General features: G+C 33.0%; 3 protein-coding genes across 7 annotated transcripts in view; 2 read left to right on the top strand and 1 right to left on the bottom strand.

Annotated features, from left to right (window-relative positions):
- The first annotated feature begins 1,912 nt into the window (after positions 1-1,912).
- Positions 1,913-5,836, top strand: LOC101512552 (UDP-arabinose 4-epimerase 1-like). 2 transcript variants are annotated; one of them, XM_073370565.1, is made up of 10 exons: positions 1,913-2,106; positions 2,948-3,109; positions 3,248-3,372; positions 3,786-3,899; positions 3,990-4,097; positions 4,211-4,302; positions 4,497-4,733; positions 4,883-5,012; positions 5,102-5,250; positions 5,340-5,836. In XM_073370565.1, the coding sequence occupies exons 2-10, from the start codon at positions 3,049-3,051 to the stop codon at positions 5,572-5,574; spliced, it is 1,251 nt and encodes a 416-aa protein (XP_073226666.1). In that variant the 5' UTR covers positions 1,913-2,106; positions 2,948-3,048; the 3' UTR covers positions 5,575-5,836. The 2 variants fall into 2 exon arrangements, with proteins under 2 accessions (XP_073226666.1, XP_073226667.1); XM_073370566.1 differs by having other exon boundaries at positions 1,913-2,225.
- Positions 5,837-7,346: 1,510 nt separating this feature from the next.
- On the bottom strand, positions 7,347-13,704 carry LOC101511454 (subtilisin-like protease SBT2.2). Of its 2 annotated transcripts, XM_004504110.4 has the most exons (11): positions 13,568-13,704; positions 12,192-12,461; positions 11,899-12,058; positions 11,401-11,801; positions 10,713-10,808; positions 10,128-10,200; positions 9,758-10,040; positions 9,253-9,584; positions 8,810-9,080; positions 7,974-8,255; positions 7,347-7,874 (listed from the first exon to the last, which is right to left on the bottom strand). In XM_004504110.4, exons 2-11 carry the CDS (start codon positions 12,449-12,451, stop codon positions 7,462-7,464), a joined length of 2,571 nt encoding a protein of 856 aa, XP_004504167.1. In that variant the 5' UTR covers positions 12,452-12,461; positions 13,568-13,704; the 3' UTR covers positions 7,347-7,461. The 2 variants fall into 2 exon arrangements, with proteins under 2 accessions (XP_004504167.1, XP_073226286.1); XM_073370185.1 differs by lacking the exon at positions 13,568-13,704 and having other exon boundaries at positions 12,192-12,819.
- Positions 12,945-15,160, top strand: part of LOC101512004 (gamma-soluble NSF attachment protein-like) — a 5,026-nt gene continuing 2,810 nt past the window's right edge. The window contains exons 1-6 of one of the 3 annotated variants that reach the window (XM_073370186.1): positions 12,945-13,116; positions 13,206-13,273; positions 13,342-13,426; positions 13,566-13,724; positions 14,620-14,757; positions 15,133-15,160. In XM_073370186.1, coding sequence (XP_073226287.1) covers positions 13,070-13,116; positions 13,206-13,273; positions 13,342-13,426; positions 13,566-13,724; positions 14,620-14,757; positions 15,133-15,160 — 525 coding nt within the window. In that variant the 5' untranslated portion in view covers positions 12,945-13,069. Of the gene's footprint in view, positions 13,117-13,205; positions 13,274-13,341; positions 13,427-13,565; positions 13,725-14,619; positions 14,758-15,132 lie in introns of those variants that run through there. The other 2 variants (XM_073370187.1, XM_073370188.1) reach the window with 2 other exon arrangements.

The raw sequence follows: 15,160 nt of genomic DNA, 5'->3' as shown, positions 1-15,160 counted from the left end.
TCTATCTGAATCTAGAAATGGTAATATATATTTTGCAGCTTTTCATATTCTTAATTCCAACATTGCATTTCAAGCTCTCATGCTTTTTGTTGCCTTTGCCACTCTTGGTTGGTACGTATATTACTCAACATTATTATAATTACTACTAATGTGTTACCCGTGCGTGCGTCGCACGGAAACTATGTACATTTTAATAAATAAATTGTTATATATATATATATATATATATATATATATATATATATATATATCAATGCTCATAAATTTTATTGACATGTCAAATGTTACTGTTAGCACCACTCCAAAGAATTTTTTTTCTTTCTAACAAAACTTATTATAAAACAATACTTTTAATTTTAAATAAATAAAAACAATAATTATTAAATAAATAAATAATTAGATCAGATGAAATAAGAATTTTTAAAATAATGAACATGACATATATAACTTAAGTATGTTATTTATATGAAATACATGATATTTAAAAATTATTATAAATACATGATATTTCATTTCATATTCACAAGTTCGAAGCAATTCAGTAACTACATCCAATAACGTACTTATGGGAGAATTGAATGAATCTCAAAAATTGATATCAAAATTATTTGCTTCAAAATTTGTTATACACATTGATCCAACCACACTACTGAATCTAACCACTCATCACCTAGTGACCAAATCTAGATTCAACATCCAAAAGATAAGTGACTTCCTCTATCTGAATCTAGAAATGGTAATATATATTTTGCAGCTTTTCATATTCTTAATTTCAACATTGCATTTCAAGCTCTCATGCTTCCTGTTGCCTTTGCCACTCTTGGTTGGTACGTATAACATTATTATAATTATTACTAGTGTGTAACCCGTGCGTGCGACGGAAACAATGTACATTTTAATAAATAAATTGTTATATTAATATATATATATATATATATATATATATATATATATCAATTCTCATAAATTTTATTGACATGTCAAATGTTACTGATAGCACCACTCCAAAGAATTTTTTTTCTTTCTAACAAAACTTATTATAAAACAATACTTTTAATTTTAAATAAATAAAAACAATAATTATTAAATAAATAAATAATTAGATCAGATGAAATAAAAATTTTTAAAATAATGAACATGACATATATAACTTAAGTATGTTATTTATATGAAATACATGATATTTAAAAATTATTATAAATACATGATATTTCATTTCATATTCACAGGTTCGAAGCAATTCAGTAACTACATCCAATAACGTACTTATGGGAGAATTGAATGAATCTCAAAAATTGATATCAGAATTATCTGCTTCAAAATTTGTTATACACATTGATCCAACCACTACTGAATCTAACCACTCATCACCTAGTGACCAAATCTAGATTCAACATCCAAAAGATGAGTGACTTCCTCTATCTGAATCTAGAAATGGTAATATATATTTTGCAGCTTTTCATATTCTTAATTCCAACATTGCATTTCAAGCTCTCATGCTTTCTGTTGCCTTTGCCACTCTTGGTTGGTATGTATGTTACTCAACATTATTATATTATTATAATTATTACTCAACATTGATCCAACTTGATATTTTCTTAACACTTTAGTTTGTTGACACGTGTCAAACTTGCCAATTTATCATGTTTGTTTTATTATAATGTATAGAAGATTAATTTATATTTTGATAAATAACATGAGAATTCAAATCATTTAGTAAAAATAAAAGAGAATTTAAATAGATTAAAATGTTTAAATTAAAGAAAATGTGGTGAATTAAGAAAAGAGTTTAATGGGTGTATTGTATTCCCATTTGGGTGGCCTATTTTGAACCTATGTGAGACAGTGAAAGCAATAATATGTGGTTAATAGGATTTTTTAGGAAGAAAATTGAATGATCCTAGGACGATGTTGTTGTTTCTCTCATTCGTGCAGTGTGCGTTTGTTTGACAACATGGACTCCACGCCCCGTTTCTCTCTCTCTATCCCTCCTCTCTTCTTTCTCTCTCTTCCTCGCTTTTCAATACCACCCCTTCCTTATTTGCATTCTCATTCTTCCCATTTTCTCTCCCGCTTTTTCAACATTTCTCTCCACCTTTTCTTCTGGTACACATTCTTATTCTTCTTCTTCTTCTTTCACTTTTTCTTATACTTATCAAAAACCTTTCAATTTCGACTTTTCCCCATTATTCTATTAAGATCTCGCAACTCTCACCACGATTTTGGTATCTGGGTTATTCTGTTCTAATTATGTTTTTATGAAAATTTTGTGTTTTTATGCGTTTCTTTGTGTTTTAATTAGTTGGGGTTGTGTTACAGTTTGGTTGTAATAATGGGTTTTGTTTGGTTTCGTCATTTGTTGGATCTTGAAACTGTGGTCTCTTCTGTGTTTTGTTCTGCTTTCCCTCTATTGTGATATTCTGCATAAATGTTGTTGTTTTCTTTCATCGGTTGTTGCACCTTAAATTGGAAGGTGGTCCTCTTCTTGTGGGGGGGTTCGGTTTTGTTTGTTTCTTTTCTCAATTTACTTTGCTTTTAATGCTCTTACACATAATTGATTTCCATGTCTTTTAGTACTATACTAGTGTTGCAAATTATGCAGGTCCTGACATTTGGCTTTTGTGTTTGCTTTTTCAATTAATCAGCACTGGTTAATGTGGATCTTGAAATTCTTGATACCCTCTTTTTCTTCCACCAGCTTTGTAGTTTCAAGTTTGTTGGTGAATTGCATTCAAAAGTTTTATGGTCATTCCATTTCAATTCTATATGTTAATTCTTTTGTTTAATGTGTCCACCTCTTTTTTCATCTTTTACTTTAATGTCAACCCTTTTACCTCTTTTGTGTATTTTAGGGTCAATTTGTTGCTTGTTTTTATTATTGTTTTTTTGGTGTTTTTTTTCCATTCTAGAGAAGAAAATGTCTTATATGGTTTGATTTTTAATGCAGTATGTCTCTCAAGATCTGTTTTGGAGTGGAGCTTGATTTGATCATTGGTATCAAGGAATAAGACTTCAATCTTCACACTAAAAATAAGAGGGATTTCTCAAATGCTAAATTTTGTTAGGTCCAGAACTCAGGCAAGGGCAACCAGACCTAATACAATGGGAAGTAAGATTCTATACTCTCCATATTTGAATTTATTTACTCTTTTAATTTTGCCAATGCTCTGGCTGCATTCTTTTTATGGTACTTATCATGTAATTGGTGTTTGAAAATGTAGTTTCTTATGTTTTCCTTTATTTTTAGCCATGGATTATGCGGATCCGAAGAGGAAAGGCAATTTTATTGGAAAAGTTTTTCTTGCTGCTGCATTAACAACAATATGTATTATCATGATCAAGCGATCTCCATCTTTGAATTCTCCAAGTCCGGTAATCTCCATATTCATTTGATAGCATTAAAATGTTCATACCATGATCAACCTCTAAATGTATTTGCATCTTTTATGTTTGTTATATCCAGTGTTGTCAATTGCAGATTGTGGAAAATACTAAGTAGGAGCTTGTTCGAATTTTGCTATGTAACAGGGCTATAGCACCGTTTGCATAGTTGATATTTGACAACATTTGTACTAAATAGTGTCGCAGAAAATGTCGATTTGTTTAAATTTTGTTGTGCTATAGCGTTCTAGCACCGCTATTGCTGTTATTTAACAACAGTGGTTTTTTGCGGTTATAATTTTCCTTCCCAGTTTTTGTTATTTATATATTCAAATGTATTGAACTTTTACTCATTCATTAGCTAATTATTATTTTTTTATTTCTGCACCTTTTCCCTTTTTCAGTTTGCCACCCACGAAACTGGGGTCACTCATGTTTTAGTAACAGGGGGAGCAGGCTTTATTGGCTCACACGCTGCTTATCGACTTCTGAAAGATAACTATCGTGTCACCATAGTAGTACGTTTATAATGGAATTGTTCTCTTATAAAAGCCAAATGCACCTATCAACGTGGTTGCTTCAAACATGACAATTTTTCTATATTGTAGGACAATCTGTCGCGAGGAAATTTGGGTGCCATCAGGGTTCTTCAAGACTTATTTCCAGAACCAGGAAGGCTTCAATTTATATATGCCGACTTGGGAGATCCAATATCGGTATCCTTACAGACTCTTTTATTACAGGAAATATTTTGGTGTTACACTTTTACTTCCATTGGTGCCTATGTGGGGAACGATCATGAAAGTTTGCTTAATGAAATGGTTATCAGGTTAATAAAATATTTTTGGAGAACACATTCGACGCTGTGATGCACTTTGCTGCTGTTGCATACGTAGGGGAAAGCACTGTCGATCCTCTTAAGTAAGTGCTTCTGGTTTCTGTTCAAGTATGTTAATTTTGGTAGAATATGCTATGAAAATTGGCACTTTTATCAGTTTCTTATTTCCTCCATCTACATTTAAGTACCACAAATCACATAGTCTCTTTAGGTACAATTTATATGTTTCATATACTTCAGTTTATATTTATTTAGTTATAATTTTTATGTCTGTAAGGTATTATCACAATATAACTTCAAATACCTTGTTGGTATTGGAGACTATGGCCAAACATGATGTGAAGACATTGATATATTCTAGTACATGTGCAACATATGGTGAACCTGAAAAAATGCCGATTACAGAAGTAACACCGCAGGTTCCTATTAATCCATATGGGAAAGCCAAGAAGATGGCAGAGGATATCATCCTTGATTTTTCTAGAAATTCAGATATGGCAGTAATGATTCTCAGGTTTGTATTTTACATTTACATGTTTCTTGTGTTTCAAATAGTTTATACATCTTATCGGGATATATGCTTCCAGATTCCCTCATGATTATACTTTTGAATTAGATGTGTTGGTAATTTACTGATACATTCTTTTAATGTGAAACCATCAGATACTTCAATGTGATTGGATCAGACCCCGAAGGAAGGTTGGGTGAGGCTCCAAGACCTGAATTGCGAGAGCAAGGTCGAATATCTGGTGCCTGCTTTGATGCAGCTCGCGGTATTATTCCTGGCTTAAAGGTATGGTGATATCTGTATTGCCTGAAACTTGAATCTTCACATAAGTATGAGAATGCAACAATGTCGTTGTGTTTTTTGTTACTTTGCAGGTTAGAGGAACAGACTATAAGACAGGTGATGGAACTTGTGTACGAGATTATATCGATGTAACGGACCTGGTCGATGCTCATGTGAAAGCTCTTGAAAAGGCACAGCCTTCTAAAGTTGGGATCTACAATGTTGGCACTGGAAAGGGTAGGTTAAATTAAATAGTTGGAATATATGAATCCATTGCTTTGATTTTCTTAGGTTTCTCAAGGTTATTTTTGCGGTTCTGTTCGCAGGTAGTTCAGTGAAGGAGTTTGTTGAAGCTTGCAAAAAGGCTACAGGGGTGAACATTAAAGTAGAATACCTTGCTCGCCGTCCGGGCGATTACGCGGAGGTGTATAGTGACCCAACAAAGATCAACCAAGAACTGAATTGGTCTGCGCAACGTACTAATCTTGAAGAGAGTTTACGAACTGCATGGAGATGGCAGAAATCTCACCGTGATGGATACGGCGTTCCAAATGCAGTATATTGAAGTATTACTATTCAGAATTCTAACATAGCAGAATATTAGAAGCAAACAACCCCAGCAGCAACATCTATGTTATTGTTAGCTGCATTTTTTATTTGCTATATTAGATATTAGATATAAGAAGGGTTGATAGTTTTGTTTTCTTCTTTCATTCACTCCATAGTGTTTGGTAATTAGGGAGCTATTAGTCCATTCGTTATATGTATTGACCACATAATATGATTCAATAATATAATGCCGAGGCTCTGGTATACCTTTTCTCAAACTTTTTATTCTTCCCTTCTGCATTTTTTTTTTATTTTCTAGCCTAGTCAAACCGAACGTTAGAGTCAAATAGAAGAGTTTGACCTCATTTGCAATCTTTTTTTACAAATTATAAAGAAAAAAGTGACAACTTTGTTGCAAATGATCTAATAAAATAACAATGACGGTTAAATTATTCGTTAGTTTAAGATTCATGAATCATCTCAAGGTTTGCTTAAGTTTCACAGCCTCTCTGCATTTTAACTCAAGGGAACATTAAAACATGAGAAGTCTTAGGTTACTTGTATGCATGAACAGAAAGTGGTAATTATGAGATTCAAATATTTAACTGATCCATTCTTAGGTAAAGTTGAAAAAAGAAAATTCCTAACTACATCTTGGATTTTGAAAAGAAAAAAAGGAACTTAAACATTTGTATAAAATGTGATATTTTTCATATCAACCAGCCAATGTTTGTTTAAAAGAAAAAATCAACAAACCAATATCGATTCTTTATAACATATATTAGATACAATAATAAGCACTATAGTTACTTAGATTAATTGTACTGCCTTCTCTCACATGATTTGTTCTTAATTTAATTTAATGTTGTTTAGGTAGATTTATCTTGTGCATGTGCATGCTCATGATGGATGTGATGTGATGATAAAAGGACTTTTGGGTATCTTACTGTTGTGCGCTGTCGGTTTTAGTTTATGAATTTGTGGTCCAACTACGTATCTCGTTGAATGTCGTTCATTCATTGGTTGACTCCAAAACTATGCTGCTTTCAATAATAATAAATCAAACTCAAACGTGGCAGCAAAAAAACATACTATCATGGTCAGTATTAAATGCAATGTTCATCGATATTAACAACTCTTTTATTAGATTTTTGTACGGGAAATATGGAATTGCAACTTTTTATTTGTTATAAATTTCCTTTCTAGGTAGGGAGGGTCAACTTTTTTAGTCTTCTCAATGTCAGTAAAGATTTGGGGTTGGACCATTTATGGTTAGTTGGTCCGACTGATGAGTGATGAGCGATTCGGAAACTTTAAATAAGTGGTTAAGGTGATTTTTAACTCTTATATATTTGTTAAAAATTTAGTCGGGAGAATGTTATATCTTTTAACAGATTTCTCGACACATATTAGTCATCATTAAACAATAATAAATATTTGATATTTATAGCATAATTTTAAAAAGATTAATATAACTCATGATGCATTTGACTAAATAAAAATTTAAAACTAGGTAAAAAAATTGTTCTTAGTAAAAATTAAGACGTCTTATGTGTTAAATATATAAATCGACGTAAAAGAGTATAAATCTTTAAGTCTTAGTTTAAGTAATAAATATCAATATTATTAAATTGAGTATTTTGTTCCAGATTCAAACATAGAATTCATAGTTGTGTGTGAGTTAATGAAGTTATTTAATATTTATCATATATTTTACCCGACAAAGAAAAGAATAGGAGAAAAATAAAAAATAAATTAGGATTTTAAACAGAAAAATTGAGAGGTAAATAAAACTTTGACCAATAATTTTGTACTCAATGAAAGGATAAAATTAAAAAGACACAGCAAAATTGAGATGAATTACTGAATAAGCAAAACACTACCCATGCTAATTACTATCTTCTCATAGTGAGATTTTAACAATGATTGACACAGGAATGTTGACTACATGACCTTGATTACCAAACAATCCAATCCTTCCAAAGCTGGCAATAGAGCTGTTGGTAGTTGCATTAAAGATCACAGATAAAACTTGTGTCTCCCCTTTGTCAATAGAGAAGCGAGTTGGAGTTACTTTCACTGAAACCCCATATGGAGAACTCCAACCTACACTATAAGTTTCACTTTCAGCAATGTTCTGTATTGTTCTCTGCACTACTCTAGATTGGTTCAACCTTGCTATTGTGATTGAGGGCAAGTTTAGATCAGAGCCATATTCAGTAGAATTAAAAACCAAACAATTCTGACCAGTGTAGCTTAGTACTGCAGAAGCTGAACCATTGATACCACATAGAAAAGACATGTAATCATCATAGCCTACAATGAAGTACATGAAATAGACACAAGTCAAATAAGCTTATATATACTTATTGCAGTTAAATAAATAGTGATTCAGAAGTTCAATAAGTGACTTACTTGAATCAAAAAGCAATCCCGGGTTTAATGCTGCTGTAGCATTTACAAAACCACTTCCCATGTCAAAGGGAGTTGCTGGAGATTGGTTTAAGTCTGGGGAGGCATATGACCGCTGAGCCATTATTGGCTTTGCACTGTTGTCATACAGAGATGCTGTGGTGGAAAGTGCAGATCCAATGGCTGCAGGACTCAAATTGGGAAACTTTTGCTTGATTAGTGCAGCAAGACCGGCAACATGAGGTGCAGCCATGCTTGTGCCAGACATCATTGCAAAATTCTCACCTATTGGTAGAAAATATTGATCACATATTCATATTTCACTTTATACTGACATGTAAAATTAAAATTCACATTTCCTAGGACGGATCATAATTCAAAAAATATATTGTGCTTAACATGGAAAAGAAAAAAAAAAACAAATTAAGCTTGTCTATATTTTGTTTTAGAAAAGTGCTAGCAATGCACACTTTTTTGGTGTAAACTAGGTATTCTCTGCGTGTAACTACAAAGACTAATCTCTCTTGCATTCCTAGGACTAGATTCAAATTTAGGACTTTTGGTTAAGCGGGAAAAGACTCAAACCATCTCATTCAAGCACACAGGGGTGCTAGCAAAACAATCTAAGTTTCTAACACTCCTTATGTTATATTGAACAAAATTACTGTGGATTGAACCACTTCGAGAATTGATTTCAATTCCACCTCATAGGAAATGAGACCCACGTAAGTTAGTGGAAGTGTGGAACCAACATGAATTTCAGCCAATAAAAGATTACATTACTACTTGCTAGCACTTCTATTTGCTTTATAGTAAAATGTGTTTATGTATTTGCAAACCTAGAAATTCATCAGAATCAGTGGCAACAGAACTCCAAGCAGCCCATATAAAACTTCCAGGAGCTACCAGATTAGGTTTCAAAATGTCAGCTTCATTAGGAATACTGTTCTCTGGATCTGGTCCTCTGGCAGAGTAATACATAACCTTTGGAGCAACATTACTATAGCTCTCTGTAAATCCACCATTAATACTAGCAACAGCCCCAAGTTTAACAATTTTTTTTGAAGTCGCATCTTTTTCTAGTGAAGAATTGTAGTATTCTAGTAATATCTGTACAGTTGAAACAATACACACACACAATGAAAACATCAAAGATGATATACATATGCTGCATTAGTAAAATAAAAGCCAATATGAAAAAAGGACAATATCAGGGATGTAAACATAGCAGGGCAGGGTGTAAATTCTATATTGTTTTGAAGAGGGAAAATGGGCAATGCACCTTGGAATCATTTGCAAATGGAATTATTATGCCAGGCATTTTCATTGGAGTTGGGTTAAGCTGAAAACCATCCACAGAAGGATTCATGGGAAAAACAACACCAGCAGCACTAAGATTCATTGCTGTTTCTATGGCCTGGTTAATACTAGAGAGACCAAGCACAAATCGAACTGTGTAGCTACACATCAGAAGGTTGCCCTGTACCAAATCTTTATTGAACTTACTAGCATCTTGACACTCACCAACATACATATCATCATCAACTGTTATGTCATTGTTCAAAGCATGGTGTGCATGAATCAGTTTGTACATTGTGTTCTCAGATGTGCCAGCTGGGAAAAGTAATAAAAGAAAAATTTAAAATCTTGTTTATAATTGCATACATGAACAATTGAGTCATTATAGGAACTTCAAGCATTAAAACATAATACTCAACTCCTTAGGAGAGTTAGTCTAAAATAAAATTAATGTACGGCTAACCAGGATAAGAGCAACAGAATTTTACGTGCAAGTCCAACTCCAAGTATAGTCACATTATTTCCAAGAAATATTGAGTTTCTATAAACGCGGTCGTGAGAGGTGGCACCGATAGTAAAGATCCATGGACTAAAGGAGGACATGCTCATAGGCGAAGGTCCAGTATTTCCAGCAGCTTGCACTACAAAAATACCAGCTTTTGTAGCTGACAACAATGCCATATCTATTGGATTGAAGAAAGTTGCAATGCCTGAAGGAAGCCTATTAGGAGTGATTGATAAGCATATTATATCAACCTTATCTTGAGCTGCCTGTAAACAATTAAATTAATCATAACATTAAGCCTTATCAGAAATGTAAAATTGTGAACTGAATCACTTGTCTGTCTTTATGTGTACCTGGTCAATAGCTGCAACAACATCTGCAGCAAATCCTCCAAATTCCTTGTATAGTGCCTTGTAAACAGCAATGCTGTAAAATATTGAAATGGAATGCATTCATAAAACTAAAATAAAATAAAAACCAATCATGCTCGCATGAAATGATTAGAGCTCCAAGACAGAATAGATATGACATTCCTTTTTTACAGGCCTTGTTTTTCTTGAATAAAAAAATGCAAAAACTCAGTTTCTTAGTTTCTCTATAACCTTACATGTTCTAAAGCTCCTCAAGTTTATAATAATTAATTCGTCACATGAATGTGACTTCTAAACATCTTCCAAATGCACATAACACTGACATAGTTAATACATAGAACCAAGAACCCTACAAAGTACTAACAAATATCTAGAGTTCTAACATTTTACACTGAATTGATGAGCTAGTCTATGTTATCTTGATTCTCAATGCAACCTTAATTCAATCAAGCACTTCTCTGAAAAGCAAAAGCTATCAACTTCTTCCTCTCATAAACAGATTACAACAGGCACAAAGATTATAATAGTGGTACAATTAATTTTTCACTAATGTTAAAGAGTAGTTACTGTGAACGAGGAGCCATCCCACTAGCATTTCCAAAATAATGCCCAGCAACAACCACTGGAGTTCCATGGTTTCCAGCTGCAATAGAAGCTATGTTCCTGTATATTACATATCACAGATTGATTGATATTGATATCCCCATTTCACATGCATATAGAAGACGGACACGTTTAAATGAAAATAATAAGGTGTCACAATTCATTAACCATCTGAACATAATGAAAAAAACAAAATTCGACAACAAATTGGACAGTTAATTCCATTCAAATACATGGTTCATTACCTATAGTAGGTGGTTAATGAATATAATATAACAAAGTATGGCAACTCAATGGCCATCTACAAAATAAAATTAACCAGTGCATGTTTAAACACAAATTGTGGTTAATAGATATCATGTATATTTGAAAACTCGAAAATCATGTATATTTGAACATAATATGTTCGGAAGGTTATAATGGATATTTGTTATATTTAAACACCTAAAAATCATGGTCAATGACGTCCAAAATCGTGGTTAATTACAACCAATGGATAGTTAATGAGTTATGACATCTTGTTATATTCATTAGTCATCCCTTGAACGTAATTAACCATGTATTTGAACAGCGTTAACCATCTAAATTGTTGTCGATTTGTGTGCATCAAAATATCACTTGACAGGAATGGACAAAGCGCCAAAATACTCACGTGCCATGGCCATCACCATCGAAAGGAGAAGCACAGTCCTCGGTTGAATCAAACATTCCTCTGGTTATAAGTGATGCTGCAAAATGCCGGGCCCCAACAAGCTTCCTATTGCAAGAACCAGATGGAAAATCCGGAGTAACCTCACAGGTTCCAGAAAAATGAGGAGAAACTTGGAATGGATGTTCAGATTTATCATTATCAGAAAAACTAGGGTGTGTAGGATCAATGCCAGTGTCAACAAATGCAATAGTGATTCCTTCTCCAGCAGTTTCAAACCCACCTGATTGAAACCAAGCTCCCTGTGGTAGACCCAAAAACTGTGGAGTGTGTGTGGTTGCAGTTCTTACAGAAAAATCCAAAACCACATTGGACACTTCTCTTCTCCTTGATAGCCTCTCTGCCTTTTAATTGATTTCAAAATTAAGAATATGTCAAGAGCAGTTTATCAAATTACATATGGAACTAGTGTTGTTAAATAGTGGCTATAGTTTATCATACCTGTTGTTGGGTAACTAGCACAGAAAATCCATTGATCAAGTAATGATAGCTATAAAGTTTAATATACTTCTCTCCTTTAAACACCTTCTTCAACAACGAATCATGAACTTGTGCGATGTTAAAACCATGTCTATTATCTGTCTTTGTAACATTTTGATGTCTGAAAAAAACCAAAATATAATGATAAGTTTTTCAAACAACTTGTCCATGAACTAGTGGCAGTGTGACTCCAAACATGCAACCAAAACACTTTCTAAACCTTCAAAACAAAGTTAGTGAAAGGGATGGTGTACCTTGGTTTTTGAAATCTGGTTCTCCCAGAAGCACCATGTCTGAAGTGGTTACCAACTCTGGTCAACTCATCCTGATAGTGAGAAATAGGGGCTTGTCTGAGAGTAACAATGTACACAGCACTGCCACTAGTTGCAGCATCTAAATCATCTTGACAAGAAGAAGGCATTATTAGAAGCATCCCCAAGAAACACAACACCCCTAAGTGTGCTTCACATGTGTTGTCCATTTGAGTTTTGGAAAGCAAACCCACACCAAACATGATCAAGAAACTGACAATAACAAATTTTCAGCAGCATGCATAGTTAGTTAGTCCATCCCTTTAAAAATTCAATGAGATTTGGTGTTTGTTATTATTAACAGGTCTCAAGTATGTATGTCCCTAAAATAACATGTAATATCTTCATAAAAAAGTTAGTGATAAATGCTTTGCTTATTATCATCCTTTATTCTATATAAGTGTATAGAAGAGTGGAAGTGGAATATTCGTATGCAAAATAAAAATCTAATGAATCTTTGTGTGAGTGTGAATGTATTTAGCAAGCAATTGGTGGGGCATTTGAATTTTCAAATATTTAAGGCAACACGCTTTTGCCTGTGCTGAGTCTGAGTGGATACATTGTGGCAATAGTGCCTTTTATCACATGTCAGTTTTAGTGATGCCTCGCCCATCACCAAAAATTTGTTTTTTTCTTTATTATGGAAATAAGTTAGGCCATATGTAAAATCTCTATAAATTATGAATACTACTGAATTAACAAATCATTTATACTTTATACTTAAAGTCACTTATATTATTTTAAATAATAAAAATTAAACTTGTGATGATATGCTACAACATAATTAGCAATTAAGCAGATGCAGAGGAGAGAGAGAGATCATGGCGAGTTCTGATCCCCACAACTTGATAACCAAGGCTGATAACTTGTGATCTTTTTTTCTCTCTATTCCTAAAAACATTTTAATAAATTCGATTTATTTTATCCACATTAACCCTACTTTCCTTATGGTTTCAGAACAACGCTTAGTTTCACAAGGTGGAATGCAGATTGGAGAAATGCTACTATCCTTTACGAGCAAGCTGGTATGCATTTCTTAATTATTCTTTTTTATTTTGATGGATAAATCTAGAAACCTCTTATTTCTATGTAGCAACTGGATTTAGAATTGCCAAGGACTACGATAGAGCAAAAGCAGCATATGAAAAAGCTTCAAAGGGACAAGAGATGCTTTCTTCGTATCCTTAATTAATTACTATTCTTCTATTTAATTAACACAATCAAAAAATTCATTACCATTATATTAAAACTGTTATTATATTATGTTAATATCATGTTGCCAATGTTAAAACTTTCCTTCTTTAACAAGTAAACCAGACCTTGGGATGCAGCTAAGAACATGGAATCTGCTGCAGCTATGTCAAAGGAACTAAGAAACTGGAGAGACGTTGGAGACTTGTATCGAATGGCATCTGAATTGTACATTGAATGTGGGAGATCACAACCTGCATCAGATGCTCTTGCAAAGGGAGCGCGGTAAACATATTGTTTATATATCCTCTTTTTTTATAGACGAATTGAAGCGAAAAAGGCTTAATATCAATGGATTCTGGCAAGGCTTAATATCAATGGATTCTGGCAGCAAGCCACTCTGTCACTTACAATATTATATAACTTCTTAATTTGGTCTAGAATAGTATCTTACTTGTGATTGTTTCAAATGTGTTATATTTATATATGTATAGAGATTGGGCAGAGTTGGTGCTTTTTTTCCCCCCCTCAATTCTGTGATGCACTTTGCCTTTACTATTATGGACAATATCTTATCCTTCTAGCTATGTTTCTCATCTTTTTCTGATTTTTTTAATATAAGATAGAGGCCACCTATTATTTTATTTCTTCCAAGTTCCAATCACTACTAGAAATGAATATTTGATTTACTAGTAAAGAATTAGAAATCGTCCATAAGCCTGCTAGTGCTTATGTAACTGCATCGTGATATTGCCTACATTTTTTTATCTTTGATAAAGATAATGGTACTTGCAGGTGCTGCATTAAACAAAAAACAATTGTATATGTTGGATCTTGACACATGTATAGAGTTGTGTTATTTTGACACGCAATTTTCAACAACAATTTAGGTGGTTAACGCAGTTCAAATACATGGTTAATTTCGTTCAGTTGATGATTAATGAATATAACAAAGTATGGTAATTCATTAATCATACACTTGAACACAATTATCCACGATTTAGAGTTAATAAATTGTGACACCTTGTTTCATTCATTAATCATTTACTTAACATAATTAATCACTTATTTGAAATGTGATAACTATCCAAATTGTTGTCAAATTTGTGTATCAAAATATCACTTCTATTTAGTAATGGAATTCTTTCTCCCACATAATACCTTTCCCTCTCTCATGCAGTGCTTTGGAAGATTCCCTGCCTGAAGAAGCTATTAAGCTATATACTGATGCTTGTACAATACTTGAAGAGGATGGAGGAGAACAAATGGCATTTGATCTATATCGTGCTGCTACTAGTGTTTATATAAAACTTGAGAAGTAAGTCCTGAAAAAGAAAATATATGACAATGTACATTTCCTTGGAATGTAGAGTATGAAATACAGCCTATCTTCTAATGTTTTTCCATTTTTTAAATTAATACTCTATTAGTTTAATGATATAGATGCTTCTCGATTGATTCATAAGTTCATAAAAGTTGAATGATGAAATGCAACATTAACATAGATAAATTATAATATTCCCCTTGTTGTTATTAGGCAAGAACCGCTGCTTTGGAAATACTATTTGTTTGTTGTCAGAATATTGATACACTTTTTCATTTGCACTAATGCAAATTTTAATACCTGAAATTTTTCTTGAATACTAATTTCCACATTTGGTTGGGGCTTGGATTATGGTTCCTTAATATACAGGTATACAGATGCTGCATCTTTCCTGCTG

This window comes from Cicer arietinum, chromosome 6, assembly GCF_000331145.2.
Source record: "Cicer arietinum cultivar CDC Frontier isolate Library 1 chromosome 6, Cicar.CDCFrontier_v2.0, whole genome shotgun sequence".
Lineage (NCBI taxonomy): Eukaryota > Viridiplantae > Streptophyta > Magnoliopsida > Fabales > Fabaceae > Cicer > Cicer arietinum.
This window is presented reverse-complemented; position numbering and strand designations above follow the sequence as displayed.

Coding starts and splice junctions, on each gene's coding strand:
- LOC101512552 (XM_073370565.1), top strand. CDS start 3,049: ATGCTAAATTTTGTTAGGTCCAGAACTCAGGCAAGGGCAACCAGACCT. Junction 3,110..3,247: donor CAGACCTAATACAATGGGAA/GTAAGATTCTAT, acceptor CTTTATTTTTAG/CCATGGATTATGCGGATCCG. Junction 3,373..3,785: donor CTTTGAATTCTCCAAGTCCG/GTAATCTCCATA, acceptor TCCCTTTTTCAG/TTTGCCACCCACGAAACTGG.
- LOC101511454 (XM_004504110.4), bottom strand. CDS start 12,451: ATGTTTGGTGTGGGTTTGCTTTCCAAAACTCAAATGGACAACACATGT. Junction 12,059..12,191: donor ACCAGATTTCAAAAACCAAG/GTACACCATCCC, acceptor GGTTTTTTTCAG/ACATCAAAATGTTACAAAGA. Junction 10,809..11,400: donor GATGGTGATGGCCATGGCAC/GTGAGTATTTTG, acceptor TGTAATATACAG/GAACATAGCTTCTATTGCAG.